Genomic DNA, 23,251 nt, shown 5'->3' with positions numbered 1-23,251 from the left:
CACAGTCCTGCCTTTATTCTCACAAAATGGATTCTCAGCTCACCTTCCCTTATCCACAGTAATATGCACATCACCAGACAGGATTAGTTCTCTCTCTTTGGATTGACATTTATCTCCAGTCTTTCCTGGCACAAACTCATCACATCATTAGCCTCTACACCCTCTAAAAAATAGGCATTTTTTTCTGTTCAATAAGCTGTTTTACACCCACTCTGCTACTAACCCTATACAAAATCCCAAATCTGCTCATCCTTAGAATATTGCTCACACTTTTTTTTGGGGGGGGGGGCTAAAACCTTAAACTTTTGATGTTATCAAGAGGAGCGCAATTTGGCTTATAAATTACCCTTCCTTCACATGCTCACTTTAATCTCTTTCTCACAGATGCAGTGTTTTAGTTCTGTGTCTCTTCTGCAGGTATTTCTATGGTCACTGGTCCAGCAAATTGGCAAAAATCATTCCTCCACTTGTTGTTGGGTCTGCTAAAGCAAGACCAGTAGCAGTTGTCCATCATCCATTTTAGTGCAACTGCAAACACATCTAACCTGCTTCACTTTTTATTCCATCTACCTCTGGCCTCATACAGCTTTCCTTATAATGTGTTTCCCAACTACTTCAATCTCGAGATCTTTAAGAAAAATGTCAATAGATTTCTTCTTTCTCAATCCATATCTGCACCTCTTGTACAGCACTGATATGTTATAGGTTCTTGTACCTCTTGTGTAAGTGCAAAAAAAAAAAAAAATTCTCAACAGCTGTTAAACATCAAAGAATATAGGTTTTCTCTTTCACATTGTGAGATCCTTTGATGATAAGAAAGTGATGTTTATTATGTGTTTATATCAGGCAAGATTGCAGGTTTTAGAATTAACCTATGGAAAGAAATCTCATCTTATTCAGAAATGTGATTATTGCTAAAAGTAGGATTGGATGAAAAAGTTGTTTGTTTATTGAAATGAAATATGGAGTAAGAGAATCCAGTCTTATTCTGATCTCCAGACTATTCTTCAAGGAGTTTGTGAACAATTAGTCCATTGAAGATCAGAAGTTTCCTCAATTCTAGAGAAGTGAATAGAAAAGTTTTCTGGATGAGCAAGAGGAATGCAGTTTACTGTCATGGGCTAAACTAGGGATTGAATTTACAGCTGGAGAAATTCATTTGATATATAGATAGAATAAGAGAAGGAGTAGAGCCTTTTGGAATCCCCAACATTAAGCATCAAGTATGATTGTGAAGAACCATCCATTATTATCCATCATTACCATCAATTTCCCGATATGTACCCCCAAGGGGTGTTCAAGTACTATGACAGCACTACATGATTCAGTTTACATTATTATTAATCTCCTATCAATAATTTTCCCCTCCAAATCAGTCTATTATTTGTGAGCACCTAGGTATTGTCATATCTAATATTTCGTGCTTCTAAGCCACTTCTAACTGAATCAATCCACCTAGACTTTGTTCTTCCTCTGGATCTCTTTCCTGCGATTTTGGTATCAAACATTTGTTTTGCTAATCTTTCTCACCATTCTATTTAAGTGGCCGTACCACCTTAGATTAGCTCTGCTGACACATTCTTGTATGCTAATACAGTCAAGTTCCTTTCTAATATCTTCATTTTTAATACGATTCTGCCATTGATGCTATCGATTCACTCCTTTAATTTTCCTCGTATCTGTGGTCTCTAGTCTCTGATCAGGTGTTTATTTCTAACCCATAACTCAGATCCATAACTGAAAACTGGTTTGAAAATTGTTTTGTACAGCTAGTTTGGTGTTTTGGCTAATTTTGCTTTTATTCCATATTAATTTATTCAGCTGACTACCCACTATACCAGCTTTGCTTGTTCTGTGATATGAGACCTATGATTGTAGTACTACTACTAACAATATTTCATGTGGCACTGAGTTTGAAGCCATCTGATGTGAGGTGGAATCTAACAAGATCAATTACATAGCAGGGTGTTGTTACAGACCGGGTGGATTAGTTGCTAGTGATGAAGAAATGCATCACCAAACACAAAAGATAAGCACGAAAAGACTAATCATAATGGGACATTTTAATTATCCAAATATTGATTGGGTAGCAGTAGAATCTCATGAGAAGAATGAAAATGAATTTATTGAGCTGTTATGTGACAACTTCAAGCAGCATGTGACATAAGGAACTTAAGGTCAGAGAGTGTTAGATTTGATTATAGTGTCAGAGGGAGTTTCAGATTATAGAATATTTGTATGGATAAGAAGATGTTGATTCTCATAGATAGGCTTATACGTTGGTTATGCATTTCTAAATAACTTAGGGAATTGAAACAACGTAGATCCGAATATAAATTAAATAATACTTTAATAGATATTTCCGATATTTCGGCAATGTCTCATTGCCATTTTCTAAAGGAACTTACAAAAGACAGGAGCACAACAGGCTCTAACAATATAGTAACTGGAATTGAAGATATGAAGCTATCTTTCTCCTAGAAGTCCTGATGGTGCCCTCTGGCGGGCTAAGTAGGCATTCTTGGCCGTTGGGCTGAAGGTCTGCTGATGTATGCCTCCCAAATTTGGGGCAGTCGCATACAACCAAATTTATTGAGGTTTGGAGAGTTTCTTAGGGCAGAGGCTGATTCCATAAATAATCTTTCGAATTTATATTTGCTCCGGTGTATTATTTTTGCTTTCTTCCACCGTATTCTGTGGCGAGTATCCAGAGCATGGTCTGCAAGACCAGAATGGCTATATTTGTAAAACCGGATGTAGTCCTTGTGTTCAGAAATTCTGATATTCGCTGTCCTGCCTGTTTGGCCAATACACCAGGTAGGTCTAGGGGAAGTGGTTGGTCTTTGGTAGAGCGGATAAGGGATGCCAATTTTCTGTAAGGCCTGTAACAGGAGGTGAGGTCATGTTTTTTTAGAATTTTGGTAATTTTTTCTGAGGTGCCTCGGATGTAGGGAATGATGATGGATTTAGAGTAATCTTTTTTGTGGAGGGGAGGAGGAGGGGGGCTGTAGTTTGTAGGTTTTAATATTTTTTGGATTTTTTTTGGGGGGGGGGGGTAGCCATTGGCTGAGAAAGTGTTTAGGATGTGATTTAGTTCAGTGTTAAGGGCTATGTCATTAGAACAGATTAGTTTAGCCCTGTTGTGTAGTGTTTTTACCACTCCATATTGTTGTGAGGGGGGGGGTGAGATTGTTGGTGGATGTATCTGCCTGTATGGGTGGGTTTTCTGTAAACTGAGAAAACCAAAGTTCCATCAGGCTGGCGGGTTACTAGTGTGTCTAGGAAGGGGAGGCAGTTGTTTTCCTCTTTTTCCAGGGTGAACTTGATTCTGGCGTGTTGGTTGTTTAAGTGTGTGAGGAAGGAGAGGAGTGTTTCAGAGCCATGTGGCCAAATAGCGAACACATCATCAATGTAGCGAAGCCATATGGTTGGTTTTTGTGGGGCAGAGGCTAAGGCTTTTTCCTCAAAGGTCTCCATAAAGAAATTGGCTAAGGGTGGGGAGAGTGGTGAGCCCATGGCTGTCCCCTCTATTTGTTTGTAGAATTTTCCCTGCCAAACGAAATAGCCTGAGTTCATTGTGAACTGAAATAGGGCTGAGATATCGCGAGAAAATTTAGCTTGGATTAGCTCTAAAGTTTCCTTGAGTGGGACATTGGTGAATAAGGAGGAGACGTCGAAGCTGACCATTATGTCATTATGTTGGAGTAAGGTTTTCTATGCTGGCTTTGAAGTGGGCTGAGTTTTTTTATGTGTGATGGTGTGTTGCCAGTATAGTGTGTGAGCTCTTTGGCTAAATATTTAGCTAATTTGTATGTGGGGGAATCAATGCCATCCACTATGGGACGTAATGGCATTTTCTTTATGTATTTTTGGGAGTCCGTAAATACGGGGGGGTATAGAGTTAAACGGTTTTAATCTGTTGGTAACTTCTACAGGCCAAGAAGTGACTTTCTTAAGGAGGCTGTGAAGTTTTCTAATTTGTGAGTTGGTGGGATAGTAATTGATAGGGAGGTAAGTAACCCGATCTAATAGGAGAGCATTCAACTTACCTTTGTAGTCCTTTTGGTTAAGTACTACAGTTGCATTTCCTTTATCCGCTTTGGTGATAACTAATTCTTTATTATTTCTCAATTCCTGTAGGGCTTCAAATTCCTTGTTGGATATATTGGTTTTGGGTGGTTTTGCCATGGAAAGGACACAAGCTACATCCAGTCTTACACTGTTGGCGATTTGATGTGGAAGGTGGCGGATTCCTCTTTCATCTTCTTATCCATTTCTAAATAACTTAGGGAATTGAAACAACGTAGATCCGAATATAAATTAAATAATACTTTAATAGATATTTCCGATATTTCGGCAATGTCTCATTGCCATTTTCTAAAGGAACTTACAAAAGACAGGAGCACAACAGGCTCTAACAATATAGTAACTGGAATTGAAGATATGAAGCTATCTTTCTCCTAGAAGTCCTGATGGTGCCCTCTGGCAGGCTAAGTAGGCATTCTTGGCCGTTGGGCTGAAGGTCTGCTGATGTATGCCTCCCAAATTTGGGGCAGTCGCATACAACCAAATTTATTGAGGTTTGGAGAGTTTCTTAGGGCAGAGGTGAGGCTTAGCCAAAATTAACGAAGCTATTCGTACCCTCGAAGAGGAACTTTCGTGCACTTTGAATCAAGAACTGTGGACAATTTTACATGACGTCTCATGTACCTCCGCAGACAAAGAGTTTGAAAAGATACGAAGCCGACAGATGAAGAAATTCGATAAATTAATAAAAAAGAATTCCACTGTCAATCCAGAACTTGCTACCAACACCGTAATCAACCTTTCTTCAGTCACCCTGAAGCTCTTAACGTGCTTTCACGTGGCCACAACTTCGCCATTGCTCCCAAAAAAATACCAAGTGAGGATATTATGATCCAGATTGAAAGAGGAATCCGCCACCTTCCACATCAAATCGCCAACAGTGTAAGACTGGATGTAGCTTGTGTCCTTTCCATAGCAAAACCACCCAAAACCAATATATCCAACAAGGAATTTGAAGCCCTACAGGAATTGAGAAATAATAAAGAATTAGTTATCACCAAAGCGGATAAAGGAAATGCAACTGTAGTACTTAACCAAAAGGACTACAAAGGTAAGTTGAATGCTCTCCTATTAGATCGGGCTACTTACCTCCCTATCAATTACAATCCCACCAACTCACAAATTAGAAAACTTCACAGCCTCCTTAAGTATGACAAAGTACGACAGTTTACAACTGCAAGGGACCTGGTATACACCAGGTAGGTCTTTGGTAGAGCGGATAGGGGATGCCAATTTTCTGTAAGGCCTGTAACAGGAGGTGAGGTCATGTTTTTTTAGAATTTTGGTAATTTTTTCTGAGGTGCCTCGGATGTAGGGAATGATGATGGGTTTAGAGTAATCTTTTTTGTGGAGGGGGGAGGGCCAAACAGGCAGGACAGCGAATATCAGAATTTCTGAACACAAGGACTACATCCGGTTTTACAAATATAGCCATTCTGGTCTTGCAGACCATGCTCTGGATACTCGCCACAGAATACGTTGGAAGAAAGCAAAAATAATACACCGGAGCAAATATAAATTCGAAAGATTATTTATGGAATCAGCCTCTGCCCTAAGAAACTCTCCAAACCTCAATAAATTTGGTTGTATGCGACTGCCCCAAATTTGGGAGGCATACATCAGCAGACCTTCAGCCCAACGGCCAAGAATGCCTACTTAGCCCGCCAGAGGGCACCATCAGGACTTCTAGGAGAAAGATAGCTTCATATCTTCAATTCCAGTTACTATATTGTTAGAGCCTGTTGTGCTCCTGTCTTTTGTAAGTTCCTTTAGAAAATGGCAATGAGACATTGCCGAAATATCGGAAATATCTATTAAAGTATTATTTAATTTATATTCGGATCTACGTTGTTTCAATTCCCTAAGTTATTTAGAAATGGATAAGAAGATGGGTGACTGACATGTAAAAAAGTGGTCTATGGGGGGGCGGTGATGTGAGTCTGCAGGATTTAAGGTAACCAGTGTTGTACCACAAGGATCAGTGCTTGGCCCACTGTTATTCGATCTGTACATTAAAGATGTAACTGTTCTACCTCTGGTTGGTGACAGTGATCATGCGGTACTCACTTGCGATATGCTGCAAGTAAAAGAAAGAAAGAATGAATATGAAAGAATAACTCTTCTAAATGCAGATGGTGTGAGGGTTACTGATGCAGAAGAGATTGTTCAACTAATGAGTGCCAGTTTTGTTAAAAATTATCAACCTCTGGTGTATGCAACATTGAGGTCACTGCTACCTCTTCACTGGATGAAGAAACTCAGATGTATGAAGACAGGGTAGTAGAGCTGTTGCACAAATTGAATAAGAATTCAGCAATAGATACTGATAGGATATCAGCATGTGTGCTTAAAAGAGTGTCCAGAGTGAAGGATTAGCCAGTTCAGTTGAACTGGCTAATCCTTTGACCAGGCTGTTTAATATGAGTCTCAGAACAGGGAAGATTCTACAGGAATGGAAAGAATGTGTGATAATTCCATTGCACAAGGGTGGTACAAAGACCAATATAGCCAACTATTGACCAGTTAGTATCTCAGAAGTGGTGGTGAAGATTTTGGAAAAATTGGTTAGGGCTCACATTCCGAAATGGGTTGACAGTGAATCTGTAGTTTGCAATGAGCAACATGGGTTTACTAAAGGAAGGTCATGTTTTAGCAACTTGCTCACATTCTATAACAATGTTACCATTGAACTTGACAGGGGAAATGGATACACCATGATACTTTTGGATTTTGTTAAGACTTTTGACAGAATACAGCATGGTAGACTGTTGCATAAACTGGAGAGTATGGGTTTGGATTATAGAATATTAGTGTGCATAAGAGGATGGCTGACTAACATATCAAAAAGTGTAGAAAGTTTTTTACCTTGGGTATAATATATGTTAAAGATACCAAGCTATTTTAAATATAAACCTAGTTTTAATCCATTTCCCAAGTAAGCAAACAGACAAGAAAGTCAAGTTTGCGTAAGCCTGGCTCCCACTGATGAGACCTCAATAAAGGTCGAAACCGGTCTGGGCAGTGGCCCCTTGCCTTTAATGCATAGCATCATACATCTCCTCAAGAAGATGTGCTTTGCATTAGGGTAAATATTAAGAATAGTGATCAGAGCTTATTCCACCTTTACCACGAGTTGACTAAGACTTGCACCACTTGCAAGCGCAAACTTGACTTTCTTGTCTGTTTGCTTACTTGGGAAATGGATTAAAACCAGGCTTATATTTAAAATAGCTTGGTATCTTTAACATATCAAAAAGTGGTCTACGGTGATGTGAGTCTGCAAAATTTAAGGTAACCAGTGTTGTACTGCAGTTATTCAATCTGTACATTAGTGATATTGGGAAGGATTTGACAGGTGATATACAGCTATTTTCTGATGATGCAAAGATAGGTAGGGTAATCAGGAATGCTGCTGATATGCAGTACTTGCAAAATGATTTGAATAGGCTGGAATTGTGGTCATGTGAAAATGGATGTCAGTTCAATGTCAGTAAACGAAAATCATTCACTTCGTCGTGATTCAATATCCAATGTTGTATTATATTGGTGGGATTATGCTAAAAGAAACCAATTAGGCCTAGGGATCTTGGAGTGTTAGTAGATAGGAAATTGAAGTTCAGGGGCCATGTAGCAAAGATTGCAAATACAACTCAAAAGTTAACTGCAATTCTGAAACGAATGTTCACATGTAAAGATAAGGATATCATTTTGCCTCTTTACAAGGCCTTTATAAGACCTCACTTGGACTATCCGTGCGGTTTGCCTAGTGGCTATGCCTTTTGCAACCATATGCCTGGGGAAGGAATGTCCTAGGTTCGATTCCCGTTGACGACGTGATGAACTTAAGGATCTTCCTCAGCCATAGTCAAGTTAGCTGGTCTTGGGCGTGGACAGCAGGGTTTTTCATCCCACAAGCAGGCAAACCGGCCCCGTGAACACGCACACTGATACAGTCAGGAATACTTAAGACAATCCCTCCAGCCATAGGTCTGAATTGTCAGCTATGCCGGTCCCGAGCCTGGATAAAAATAGGGAGGGTTGAGGTGGTGCCGTTCCTCCCCGTAAAAGGGACTCACGGCCATTGAATCACCATACGAAACGAATGAATGAACTTGGACTATTGTGCACAGGTCAGGTCTCCTGGTTTCTGTTGTAATTCTGCTATAGTGCAGAGAGTGCAAAGGAGAGTGTTAAAAATGATATCAAGATTGTGGAATACTGATTATGAACACAGATTTAGAATTTGTAGACTGTAGACACTAGCAAACAGGAGAAAGAGGGATGATATGATTGAGACTTACAAATTTCTGAAATGGGATCATACAGGATTTCAGTTGATGGAATTGTTTAATTTATGGAGGGTAGGGCAAGGACAAGAGTGCATCCTTGGAATCTGTGAATGAATGCCACTACGAAGGGAGTGAGGGCTAGATTTTTCTCTCATAGGGTGGTGCATGAAATGTTGTGGGTGCAAGCGGTGTGATTGAATTGTATGATAGCTGGTGCATGTAGTATGTTTCCTCCCTCGATGAGTCCCGACTACCTGGAGGTCTCTCTTAATAATAATGATGTTATTAAATCATTTAGATATTGAGAATGAAGGAAAGTTGGGTGTAAGAAACTAATGCTGCCTGTAGCAATGTAGCTAGAATTTAAAAATTGCTGCTTTTTTATTGTTGGTAAGTCATGTAGCAATAGAGCTTTTAAAAATATAATTCACTTGCCTTTACTATTCTTTACAGAAGTCAGTATGGGTGGATTCTGCATTGTTCAAGGAATGTTTAATTTGTAATATAATTTATAATATTTATAAAGTTGAAGCGCATATTATGGACATGAAGATTTGAAGAACATAAACATATCTTTAAGTAAATTTTTCCAAATATTTCTATCCCTAAAATCATTCTTGTTTTCAGAAGAGATGGAAATAGCAAACAAAATAAATTTCTGGTAATGACTGGATGTGTGTGTGTGGGGGGGGGGATGTATTCTAAGCGATAATAGGATGGGTGTTTATTACTAAATCACTTAAGGAATTGACAACGTATATAAGAATATAAATTAAATAACACTTTAATAAATATTTCCGATATTTCGGCAACATCACGTTGCCATCTTCAAAAGGAACTTAATTTAATTATTATATATAATTAATTTAATTTAATTATTAAATAGCTATTTAATTTATATTCTTATATACATTGTCAATTCCTTAAGTGATTTAGTAATGCATAACCAACGTATAAGCTTGTCTACGAGAAGGATGGGTATTTGCATTAATGGTAGTTAAAAATTGACATTCGTGCATACTTTGAATGGTGTCATGTTCTTATATACTAATGTATGAAGTTTAAAGAATAAGCTCATATGATTTAAATTATTACTGGAAAATTAAGTTGCATATTGTGGGTATTTGAGTCTTGTATATGGTAACATTTTTTGTATCAAAATGCATAATAGTAATTATAATGTAATAAGAGAAGTGTTAATGTTTATCAGGAATGATTTAGACTGAGATCAATGATACATTAAATTACTATTTAGGAAAGTGTAGTGCATAATAAGCATGGAGTTGATGCATTTCAGGATGAAAATGTTACCATAGTGGAAGAAATAGTAATATTTTGAGCCACTTATTTAAAGAGATAAAGAAAAGCAAAATATTATTAATGAAAGATTTTAATATGGATGATAATGACTTAGAGAAGAAAGAGCTGGTAGTACAATAGGTAGTAAATTTTTGGATCTGATGCAATTTAAGCGGTCTGGTGTGAGATTATGGCCAATAAGACAAAATATATGTTTGGTTGCTGCTATAGGCCATGGGGTTCCAGGGATGATTTAGAAGACATTCATCAGCAAATTAGTATAATGAGTGCATTTTGAGCGATTATTATGGGGATTTTAACTATAGAGATATAGACTGGAAGGAAATGGAATTTATACACCTACTATAAATTAAAGATACCAAGAAATTATATACTTGGCTTAAGCCTTTATCCAAATGTAAGCAAACAAAGTTTGTGCCTGAAGTTTCAGGACTAGAGCAACTCGTATAAGGAAGCTAAGACTTCACATCACGTGCCACAATACTTCACATCACTTGCCATAATACAAAGCACATCTCTTTTCGGACATGTATAATGTTATGCATTATGGGGAAGAGTCAACCCAGACAGGTTTTGACTTCCATTGAAGTCTCTTCAATGGAAGCCAGACCCAGAGGTGATTTGACCTTTATTGAGGTCTCTTCAGTGGGAGCCAGACCCAGAGGTGATAATAAGGTTGAAGGAATGCAGAAGTCATGTTTTCATATACAAGTTGCCAAAAGGTGTCACACCTTATTATTAAATTACTCTGGATTAGAGAAAGATGTTAGAAGTTTTTTCACTTGGTTATGCTATAAATTAAAGATACCAAGAAATTATATACTTGGGTTAATCCTTTATCCATGTGTAAGCAAATGAAGTTGGAACCTACCGAGAGATAATTTCTTGAAGCAGCACCTGATAGGGAGGGGGGGGGCTTTAGGTGCAAGAGTGTTGGACCTGGTGGCCATATTGCCTCTAACTGGGGAAAGTGACTATATGGTCTTGACTTGGGAAATTGTAAAAAATTAGGAATATTCTGTCAGGAAAGGGTATATGTAGAACTACAAGGCAAGTGATTATGACAAGCTTATGAGGAAGCTCGAAACTGTGCGATGGCATAAAACCTTGCAAGGTTCAGTGCTGGGACCATTGTTGTTTAATTTGTACATAAATGTATAGGAAATAACTTGAAAGGAAATATTCAATTATTTGCTTTTAACATGAAATTAGGTAGAGTAATAGTTAATCAAGCCGATGTGGAGTGCTTGCAAGATGATTTAAATAGGCCATCAGTATGGGCAAAAGATAATGGGTGTCTTTAATTTAATTCGAAATGTAAAGTTATACATTTTCCAATCAATAGATTACAAGCTGTGTACCACATTGATGCAACTGTACTCCAGGAAATAGGTGAAGCTAGGGATTTAGGGTTGGTGATGGTAATTGATAGAGATTTGAAATTTAAAGGACATGTTGCTAAAGTAGCTGATAAGATTACTTGATTGAAGAACATACAAGTAGAGATAAGGAAGTTGTTATTCCTCTTTAGAATGTCGGTAATATTAGAATTTTAGAAAATACGTCCACATCTGGATTACTGGGCTCAGGTCTAGTCTCCTGGGTTTCTTGGGGATGAGGAAGTGGTGGAGAGGATTCAGAGGTGAGCAATCAAGATGGTGAATGGTCTGTAGAATGTTCCCCATGAAGATAGACTGAGGGCATGTGGATGGACTGCAGAACTAGGTTGTTAGGCAAAAAAAGGGATATGATAGAAACATTTAAGTTAATATTACAGGGGAAATGTTTCAGCACTTGGCTAGAGGAATAGACAGAACAAGGGGTCATCCCTGGAAGTTGAGTAAAAGTGTAGTTAGGAGGGAACATGAGGACTAAATTTTTTTGCTTGGAGAGTTGTGAATGAATGGAATGGGTTGCCAGAGTCATTTTCAGCACTTTGTGTTAATGGGTTCGTGGAGTGATATAATGCATTGTGTGGATAGTTTGGGTCTCCTGTGATGAGTCTTCGTAGTCCATGGAGGTGCCTGTACAATAATAATAATAATGTACTTAACAAGAAAAAATCTACAAACAAAATAATGGTTCTGCAATTGGGTTCCCATCTACCTCCTTTGGCCACTTTTTACATGGAGCATTTTGATACCAAAACATTTATTTTAGCTTCTTTCAGACCTTTAGTCTGGCTGCACTGCATAAGTGATGTATATGCCATTTTGCTCCATTAGCAAGATACTTTGAATTCCTTAGTAACTCACCTAAACAACCAACATCCTGAAATGCACTTCATGTTAGAAAAAAGTGTAATGAGTGTGTGCCTTTTATTGATAAACCATTTGCTCATTTTTCAGATGGTGCACTATCTTTCTCTGTTTATAGAAATCCAACATACACTTGCTGAAATATACTTACATAAACAATCATATCATCCAGAATTGATATCCAGGTTGTTATAAAACTCTTCCTTTGAGTCATCCCATCCTCAGCATCCCTGGTTAAGACACAGGCACTGATAACTCTTGTTTTCTGATTATTGTTAATTTATTTTTAGGCATATGGTCATGAGATGCTTGCTGATTTTGGCTGGTACATGAGATAGATGGTTGACAAGTTCCTTTTTAATTCATCCCCATAAATCTGTTGTTCTTTTCTGCTCTCTCTCTCTTTCTAGATGGATCTATATCCTCCTTCATGCTTTGTCAGCTGTTCATCTCCACTTCAACAAATTTCTGAGAGGAGAGCTATATCAATGTTAAGTCTCTTCAGTTTATAGACAACAAAAGCAGTCTATCTTTCCGTCCAGATCACTGGTCATTCATAATAGTCTAAACATGAACATTTCAAGTTTAAAAGTAAGTGCATTGTTTCAACTCTGAACAGGGATTTCAATGAAAGAATTTCAGGAGTACAAGACAGACAAATTTTAGGCACCTTTTCTAGCCTCTTTCCCCTCTATTTTCGAGTACAAATAGTGGATCCTTAGAATAGCTTCACTGTCATAGGTGCAGCTGGTGAAATATTTCACTTCTTTGATCTTTAAGCTTGATAACTTAATCAAACACTTGTTGGCAAACATACCTATTCTTCACTGAATGCTTTGTGCAGTTATTGTGCAGAAAAGATGGTTGTCCCTATTTGGAATTGCCCTTTTTGACTTCAGAATGTTGTGCACCACTACAAATACATAGTATTTGACTAACTCATTTATGACTGTAATAAACAACAAGGCTTTGAATCTGAACTGCTATACTTCACAGTCCACTTCAAACCTAACCGTTTGAAGATTTTCCATTAAAAACTATTTCATGTCATCTACTTGTCAACTACTTGCAGAAGAACTTAGCACATTACTATATGATGAATTTCTCTATATGACAGGGGTCTGGAACCTAACACGTCACATGACTGGTGTATTCCTGTATCAAATTTTTCAGAATTGCTAGCTGTTTTAATGAATTTGCTTTCACTGAGAGGCTTCATTAGTCGAGTTCTGGGTATGCTATTGCATTCTCACTAAGTGAGAATTAAGTGCAATCTGGATGCAATTCCTAATTAATTTATCCATTTAATTGTTGCTACTGCTCATAAAACCAACTAGCCTGTAATTTTCTGTTCTATATGTTGAATATTATTCAACATTCAGAACACACACAATTTATAGACAAAAAATACTAGTTGTGGTGGGCGGTAGATGGCATTGATGGAGATGATTGGTAGTAGAGGTGTAGTGGTGGAGACAGTTGTATAATGGGTGTCCTCCCGCAATGAGTCTTTGGACTCCTTGGAGGTGTCATGAATAATAATATTATGAATTGGGATGACAGCTGCAAATTTATTCAAAAGGCAGTATTCTTAATTCCAATGATTTACTAAAAGCAGCAATACGCATCTTGATTAAATCCAACATACATTTAAGTACTGCTCATAATGGTATATTTTCTCTACCTCCATCACAGTCAGGTGATTTTAAATTTTGACTGTATTATGTCATTAAATATATCATACTTCTCGTCCTGTATAGTTCTTGCTTCTTTTATTCATCTAACACCTACCAATGTTTTGGAAATTTTCGTTTTGGGAACTTTGTTTCATTTAATTTATAAAAGGTTCATTCAAGTGGTTTTGCTTGTTCTTAAAAAAAAAAAAAATCTGATAGTAGATGGAATATAGCATATGAAGAGATGAATTTAACTGAGTACTATGAACAAGTGGGGAAAACATATCCTCAAAAAATACCACCACTTATACTCCATCCATATATGCTTGGAAGAGCAGGTGGTAGCAAGATTATAGAAGGATAAATTGAATGAGTGCAGATGGTAAGGAAGTAACAGAGGCAGATAAAATTGTTGAGCTATTGAGTGACCATTTTGTGAGGGTATATCATCCAAGTGAAGATATTGTTATGGCAGAGGTAACAGACTGATGCAAGAACACAAATGATACCTCGGCTAACGAAGATAATTTGTTAACTGAAACGTGATTTCCCGTAGGTTTCTATAGAAAATCGTTTAATTCGTTCCGGATGCTGCCTACTATTTAAAGATAAGTTTTATAAAATAGTAAAAAGCACACTATAAAAGGGCAAAAACTCACCAAAGGCTGAGATGAACAGCTACCCAATTAGATGAAGGAGAATGGAAAGTAGAATGAAAAACTGATGATCTTTACACTATTATATACACTTTATTAAACTGAAAATATGTACACAACATTTTTACTGTTCTTCCCAATTTTGAAAGTTTATTCAAGGTAAATCTCCTCTTCTTCAGTAGTTGGCCTCTGTCTCTTTGCTAAAGGAGAAGTCAAAAATCTGTCCAAAGTTGATTGAACTTCTCTTTTTTCAGAATGTTTTTAAAGTGATTCAGACACTTCTCGCTCTCTTGAATGTAAACAACCCAGTCTGGTTGGTGGGTCTCCCCTATGTGATGTGGTCAGCTCATTTCTTTGTCACACACACATACAGATGGAAAAGATAAGCTCCTGGAATGGCCCAACTGTTGATGTTGCTGCTTTATGTTAGCGCACGCATCCACTAAAACATTCGTTAGCTGAGTCCGAAAAACAGTAAAAAAAAAAAATCTTCGTTAGCAAGGTCACTTGTTAGCCGAGGTATCACTGTACTTAGGTAATTTGAGATACTTAGGATATTGCAGAATCTCTTTGTAAATGCAGCTGGATGAGATTGGATGGGATATCAGCTCGTGTTTTAAGAGAATGTGCAAGGGAACTGGTGATACCCTTGACTGGGTTGTTTAATTTAAAGTCTAAGAGCTGGTAAAGTCCCGAGCAAGTGGAAGGATGGCGAAATAATTCTTTTGCATAAAGGAGGATCTAAATCTGTAGTAGCAAAATGTAGACCAATCAGTATCTCAGGAGTGATGATAAAAGTCCTGGAAAAGTTGGTTAAAAAGAGAATTCAGGAATGGATGGATAACAATATCATATTCTGTGAGGGAGAGCATGGCTTTCTGAAAGATTGGTCATGCCTTAGTAAACTACTAATTTTTTTATAATAGTGACAGCTGATTTGGCTAAAGTGAATGGCATGGTACACAGTGATGCTACTGGATTTTGCAAAGGTGTTTGACAGGATACCACATGGAATTCTGTTATGCAAACTGCTACAAATGGGGATGGATATGAAACTAGTGATATAGATAAAAAGGTGGCTAATGAAGAGATGCCAAAAAGTAGTATGTGGAGGAGCAGAATCCAGGCAAAGGCTGGTGACTAGTGGTGTGCCACATGGCTCTGTGCTTGGACCATTACTGTTTAATTTGTACATAAATGATATAGGAAATAATTTGAAGGGAGATATTCAGTTGTTTGCTGATGGTAAAGGTTGGGTAGGGTAATAGGTAATCAAAGTGATGTAGGGAGCTTGTAGGATGATGTAAATAGTCTGACAGTATGGACAAAACATAATGGATGTAAATTGTGGAAAAGTGAAGTGATGTATTTTAGGATACAAAAGATTACAAGCTGCATACCACATTGAGGGAACTATAATCCAGGAATATAGATGAAACTAGGGATTTGGGATTGGTAGTAGATAGCTGGTTGAAGTTTAGAGGGCATATTGCTCAAGTAGTTAGGGTAGCTCACAGGATTACTTGGTCATTGAAAAACACATTATAGGGAGTTATCATTCCTCTTTATAAAGCCTTAATATGACCACATCTGATGTGCTCAGATCTGATTGCCTGGGTTTCTTGGCGATGAAGTGGTAGAGATGATCCAGAGGCGAGTGACCAATGCTTCCTATGAGGATAGGTTGAGGGTTTGTGTATTATTACAAAAGTTGGTTGATAGGTGAAAAGGAGGGGAGAAGGAGATATTATAGAAACATTTAAGTTACTTAAAGGATTTTATAGGATTGATGCAGGGAAAATGTTTCTGCACTTGGCTACAATGAGTAGAACAAGAGGTCATCCTTGGAGTTTTGGTAATAGTGTAGTTAGTAAGGGTGTGAGGATCAGATATTTCACTTGGAGAGTGGGGAATGAATGGAATGGGTTGCCTGAGTCAGTTTTATGTATTAGCTCTAGAATTACCACAGTTATCCAAGTAAAAAGGTACGATCTAAGGAACCATAACTGATTTAATGAGCCATTCGCGGTTTCACCTTGCTTAGGCATGTACTTAGGCATGTATTAAGCCATGTACATGCATGTACATGCATGGCTTAATCTTTGAGACAAGCATATGACTACTGGCAGGATCAACCAGGTAGCATTTGAATGCAACGAACGCAGCGTTGCCGCGTTCGCTTCTCAGAGTTTCGACTGCGTCGCAGTCGGGGTGCTCCGACTCACGGAGCACCGCGGTACTCATCGTACGCGTACCGATTCGTTTAGACCTTGTTCTGAGGAGTGGTTCACCTCGACCCCATCCCGTGCATCGCACGGACGTCGGCTTTGACTTCGTTAGAAATCTTGGGGCTCGGTCGCAGAAGCAGCACATTCGTTGGTTAGAAATGCATCTCCGGAAGCCGCTTGCTCAGACGAATTCACGTGTAGAGCACTGCGACGGGAGTTGGGCGTTGTAGATCAACGGACCATACCTATGAAACGTTACGGAGAGGCTGGAGGAAGCCACGTGTCGACATGACCGTCACGACACCGCAACGCACGATTATCGGCATTCTCTTACTACTACTACTGCCACTACTACTACCACCATCACCACTACTACTTTTCATTTGGAATTCGTATTAGAATTCTTCGTTTGTTTTTCTCATTACTATTTCACTATTTATTTATTAGGGCGGAATTCTTACTGCACTTACTGGTGGCTCGCCTTACGGCTCATCACCGCCTGTGCTTTGCCGTGGGTCACTCCGTCGACGAGACTTCAGTAGTCTTTAATCTCCTCCGTCCTGCAAGAGGACCTTGCCTGAGTGAGTGTGCTTTGTCTGTTAATGGTTTCAAGGAGAGATATGATAGATATTGTGTTAATCATTTGGGTGTCCCACAATGAGTCTTTGGACTCCATGTAGGTGTCTATTCTCCCTTCCCTCCCCTAGTGTGTGTATGTATATATATATATATATATATATATATATATATATATATATATTACAATGGTTACTAAGTAATATAAGTTTACTGTGCTATTGTAATTTCTAGTAATGCTAAAAACTGAACTATAGTTATTTTTATAATGATCAGTTTGCAGAACTGGAAACTATTCTAGGTGATGTTGATCGGACTCGTGCTATCTATGAGATTGCTATCAATCGCCCACGACTTGATATGCCTGAACTGATATGGAAGGCTTATATTGATTTCGAAGTGGAGCAAGAGGAATATGATAGAGTGAGGCAGTTATATGAGAGGCTTTTAGAAAGAACACAGCATGTAAAAGTAAGTTCTGGATATGGTTTGTGTGTGTGTAATGAAAATTTTTATTGCATTTAAAAAATTTTATTTTTTATATTTATTAATATTTTTTTAATGAGGGATATTAGTACTATTTTTGTAAGTCTTGTCAGAATGCCAGGTATTTATCTTGTTAGATACTAAAAATTCACCAGGGATATCAAATTTATGGATTATGATTAATTAATTTCATGGTATAACCCATACTATTGAAGGACGTCATAATAATGAGAGGAGGTGGTTTGGTTGTATACCAGAGTTATGGTTCCTGTGGTTCTGATGTAAATTAAAGTGGTGTTAACAAATATTTATAGAATGGGAGTCACTGAGATGCATTCCTTGACTACAAAAATCGCCCTCCTTGAATTACTTGAGTTTTCATGTTTTAGTCCAAGAAATTAAATAGAAAATGCTACAATATTTGGAAATTTTTGCAGTCATCTGCTTCAGTGCTTGCAGCTTTTACATTGTGAATTTTGGTATATTGTTTGAAGAACCATCCTGTGCTTGAAGTAAAAGAATCTTATTTCCTGTTTCATTGAACAGACTCCTAGTCTTACCAGTAACACAAGCAATATTTTCATGTTCTCCATCATATTTCTATGTGGATATGCCATCTTGTAGGTTCTATTGTATGAACCGATAATTCTAAGAATGCTTTGATTTTCTCAGGATTCTTCATTACAGTTCTAAGGGTTGAAGGGGCTAAGTTTAGAGCCACACACACACACACACACACACACACACACACACACACACACACACACACATATTCATTCATTCATTCTAGATCCTCCTTAATCAACCTCCAGTATCTTCCCCCCCCCCACTTCAAATTTATGGACTGTTGTGCTTTCTCATCACCATGCTTCTAGGGCTTTCATGACTGCTGGCAATCTTTTAACTTGTTTTTCTTTTAAAATTTGATAAATTTATTTTTAATATAATTAATAAACATCATGTTATGCACAGTTTATTATGAACCATGGTTTAATTCACTTATCATAATGCAAATAAAAATCACCATTGTAACAGTACACTCAGTCACACTTCACATTCGCTGCATGGATGAATGAAAAATGACAGGGTAAGTAGCATAAATTGAGGTCTTCCCCCCCATACTTTATATGATCTACAATTACTGTATTTGGAAGTATTCTTAATGAATAAACAAGATTTTTTAAAATCGTTTTTGTTATTATTATTATGGTCTGCTCAGTTAGCCAAGCGGTTACACGCTCCTCAACCATATGCCTGGAAAAGGAGTGTCCTGCGTTCAATTCTCGTTGCTGACGTGAGGAGCTAAGAATCTTTTTTAAACATAGCCAAGTTAGCTGGTCTTGGGCATGGACTGCAGGGTTTTTCTTCCCAGTTTATCTCGAGTTTTTCCTCCCACAAAGCAGGCAAACCGGTCTTAAGAACACAACACTTCACAGACAATTACACATAGTTGAGCGTTGGGTAACGACCTCACCTCGTAGTGAGTTGAAACCCAAAAATGGAAAGTCAAGGCCTTTCATGGGACTGTAGTATCGAAGAAGAAGAAGTTATTATTATACAAGTATCTCCATGGAGTCCAAAAACTCATCTCAGAGACCTATTATTCACACAATACCTATCATACCTCTGTTCTTCCAAATTATTCACTGATGAAACACTCACAACCCCATCTGTCACCTATTCCATCCATTCACCACTCTTCAAGGAAAAAACACTAGTCCTGATAGACTTGCTGCCATACTTTTATACAGTTTCCATAGGTGACCATTGTTTCCACCCTTCTTGCCATGTATTGAAAAAAGATTTTCGTTGTCAATCCTATAAAACTCTTATAATGATTTATATACTTCTATCATGTTTCAATAATGAAATACAGTGAGTTGACATAATCAAAAGAATTCTAGAAGTGGAGGAAAACTCGCATAAAAACTTTATACTGTAGAAGTTTTGCCTAAGTATCATAGGCGATGTCAGTACAGGATCATAGAATGGGCAATTGAACAGTAAACAGACAATTCTAAAAAAGAACCACCTGAGTAGCTAATGTAAGATAACTAAATAAGGTCAATAATTTCCTAACATATTAAAAAAATTATAAAAATATATACATAAACAAAATGAAGTTAGGAAAAAATAGCAGATTTAAAAAAGTACTATCTCCCACAAAGGGGGTAGATGTAGACCATCAGATCTCTTTATATTATGACAATGAAGTACAGTTTTACATGTTTTTATAAAGACGTTTTATGAGGAAATGACTTTTATGAAGGACTTTTGTCTCGCTCCAATGAACTATATGTTTAGTGTCGATAGTATGCTGAGCAAATCCAGACTGTTCAGGCTAATGGTCTTAAATATAAGATATGTGCTCTTCTAGATCAGTGGTTCCTAGACTTTTTGGTCAGAGACTCTCCCTAAGTAAAAATTCAGTAATAACAAAGACCCCCAAGAGCAATATGCTTCAAGTTAATATATTTTATAAACAATTTTCTAGAAAATGTATCCAGTTGTCTTGAAATATTCAAGATCTTTGTTGTTTTTATTATTATGCTGTTTATTAAATGTTTTCTTTCATTTTTGAAGGTTTCTAAATGTTTTCTCACATAAAAGACACATTGGTTTTGTTTCATTATTAGAAGAATGTACAAACCCGAAATTTAATATTTTACATGTTTCAGGGTTTTCTGTAAGAAATTATTTCAATACAACTCAGACTCTTGCTAAAATGATTAATTATTTTAATAAGAAACTGTTACAACAAAATGAATAATCCATTCTCAAACATTGCAGAACAAAAATATCTAGCGACACTAGAAATAGCACTGAAGTTTGATGACAGCAATGGCTGTAAAAGGAAATTAAGCATGACCACTTGAATGATGAAAATCTGCTTGGACACTAATGAAAACAATTTATTTATGTTTTCAAAAGCACAGTTGATGTGGTGCCAGGCACAGAAGGATAGGATGCTTTACTGACTGCCCGAATTAATGACTTGTTTTGTATACTAGTTCTAGATTTCTAGAATTATCTTTGTGAGAAAATGTTTTCTTTCTTCTTCTTCAACCTTTTGGTTCTGTCCACTGCTTGACGAAGGTCTCTCCCATGGTTTTCCAGATCACTCGGTTTTCTGCCTCTCCCATCCATCTCACTCCTGCAATTTGTTCCAGTTCATCCCTCCACCTTCTTCTCAGTCTTCCTATTTGTCTTGCTCCATCCATTGGTCTCCACTCTGTTGTTTTTCTAGTCCATCTCCCGTCACTGCATCTGGCAATATGGCCAGCCCATCATCTCCACTTAGCCTGTTTAGTGTATTTTACACTATCCATGACAGCTGTTTGAGATCTTATCCAGGTATTTGTCTTCCTATCTTGTAATGTTATTTTTAGCATACTTCTTTCCATGCGATGTTGTGGTGTTCTCAGCTTTTTGTTTAGGGCTTCTGCTAAAGTCCATGTTTCTTCTCCATATGTTAGGACAGGAAGTATGCACTGGTCAAAAGCTTTTCTTTTTAGACTCATAGGGATATCACTTCTGAATATGTCTCTCATTTTCGCATAAGCCATCCATCCAAAGTGAATTGCTGGATGCCTTTTTGTATTGGGAACTTTTCACTGTTTTTATATAATTTAATTACAGAAGTTGCATTATTGTAAATATGTTTTATTGTTTCAATATATGGTTTCTCAGTTCCCTGGGTTTCAAGTGCTTTTAGGGTTGCAGATGTTTTAACTGAATCAAATGCTTTTTCGTAGACTATATAGGCCAGACGTAAGGGTTTACTGTATTCAATTGATTTTTCAATGAGCTGTCTTAATGTGTTAATATGGTCCAAAGTATTGTAATTCTAAATCCAGCTTGTTCACAGGATTGCATTCCCTCTAGGTTAGATTTTATTCTATTATTTATAATTTTTGTGAAAACTTTATATATGGTGGGAAGTAGGCTTATAGGTCTGTAGTTTTTAATTTCTTCCTTATTGTCCTTTTTAAAAATTAATATTAGAAGTGAATTGTTCCAATTTTTTGGAATTTTTCTCTGTTTTATGCATTTATTAAAGAGTTTAGTCAGCTGTTTGATGACAGAGCTTCCTCCCGGTTTTAAGAAGTCTGCTGTTACGTCGTTGTTTTCTTAGATATTTTACCTCTATCGTTCTCCTTGTGCCTACTGAGATCTGGCTTCTAAACTGACTTTCTGGGGCCGTTTCTCTCTTCGAACTCTGACGAAATTTATTTGTTTATGCTACGCCAGTCAGAACTCTAGGATAGAAATTCCTATCCAAAGAAACTTTCCCAGAATTTAAGATTTAAGTAATACCTTATATAGATTAAGTAGTTAGGTAGATTGAGTTCTCAGTATACAGTCATGGCCTTGACAATCTTAAATTCCCCTTTTTTTCCTCTAAACATAGGTTCAATATTTTTGTGAGTGGTAAAATTCAATCTCTTACTCAGACAAACTCAAGTATATACATGGGGAAAATATATTTATTATTTATCTGAGAACATTACAATTTAAACAACACATATAATCAAGCAAATCAAGATTAATACTAAAATACAAGTAGAGCAGAGTAATAATAATCAAACAGACAGGCTATTCAAACACACTCATGATAATCTTATATCCATCTATATCACAAACATGGATGTTGGTATTAAAACGAAACTACTCCTACTAACAATCCATACACATTAAACTTGGTCTAGACAACTTATGAACGTAGACTACCAGTCCAATTCGATTAACATAACACAGTAAACCGTCTCAAAAATCTCTCTCTCTTTCTCTCTCTCTTCTTTTCTAAACTTTGTCCATTTTACACCTTCGTCACCAATAGATAACACATAAAAGGGCAGATTTGTACATTACCACCTTGTTAGATGATTTCTCGATCGTTTCGTCCATTCTTTGTTATAGATTGTCCCTCTGTACGATGGGCTGCCATCACGTGCTCGTCCCGAATTAGCCACCTGTTTCTTCTGGGCTTATGAACTTTTTGCATCGCTCCTTCTAACATGATTTTACCTTCAAAGGAATCCTTTGCTGCTTTCTCATCAGATAGATCCACACCGATGGTCTAAAACTCGAATACTGCCGTCACATCTCATGCTATGTTTTCTTCAACTCACATCGCTCAGCAACGAGGAAACACGCTGCCGCTTTGCAATCTTCACGTCTTGTTGGATATCAGGCATGCTGAATCTGCTCAGGAATTTCGAGCAGGAGACCCACAGGGAGGGCACACGCGACTGGGGAACACCACAGGAACCAGGAAAAAAACTGTAAAAGAAGCAAAAAAAAAGCCCCTCTCAACAATGTGAATCCGTTTTAAACCGCATTATAGCACCCTCTTTCCACACTCCGAACTTGTCTATGACGCTCTCCCATTTGCTGTCACCGAGTGGCATCACCTCCTTGCTGTACGTGCATCGCTCTTTTCGGGGAACACGAATTTCTTGCGCCTTCCACGAATGCCTACTCATCACTCGTTACGTCATCTTTGGTGGTCAAACTGCAACATTTGAACTTTCGTTCGCACAATGATACACGATTTTATATATGGCATAGTTTAACATTGATGTTTTTTTGACAAATTAAGATTCCATCTATTTTAGACAATAACCTTAAACATAGTACAATTTAATATTTATTTCCTCCTTCGATTTCATTTTA

The 23,251-nt window shown here is 37.5% G+C and overlaps 1 protein-coding gene across 1 annotated transcript in view; it reads left to right on the top strand.

Moving 5' to 3' along the window:
• crn (pre-mRNA splicing factor crn) overlaps positions 1 to 23,251 on the top strand; it is a 300,399-nt gene that overhangs the window by 220,320 nt on the left and 56,828 nt on the right. Inside the window, exon 12 of the mRNA XM_090398753.1 lies at positions 17,366 to 17,560. Coding sequence (XP_090254879.1) covers positions 17,366 to 17,560 — 195 coding nt within the window. The remainder of the gene's footprint in view (positions 1 to 17,365; positions 17,561 to 23,251) is intronic.

This window comes from Typopeltis vanoorti, chromosome 10, assembly GCF_054136105.1.
Source record: "Typopeltis vanoorti isolate ZY-2024b chromosome 10, IOZ_Tvanoo_1.0, whole genome shotgun sequence".
In the NCBI taxonomy this organism is placed as follows: Eukaryota; Metazoa; Arthropoda; class Arachnida; order Uropygi; family Thelyphonidae; genus Typopeltis; species Typopeltis vanoorti.
The sequence above is the reverse complement of the archived record's forward strand: the minus strand, read 5'-3'. Positions and strand labels throughout refer to the sequence as shown.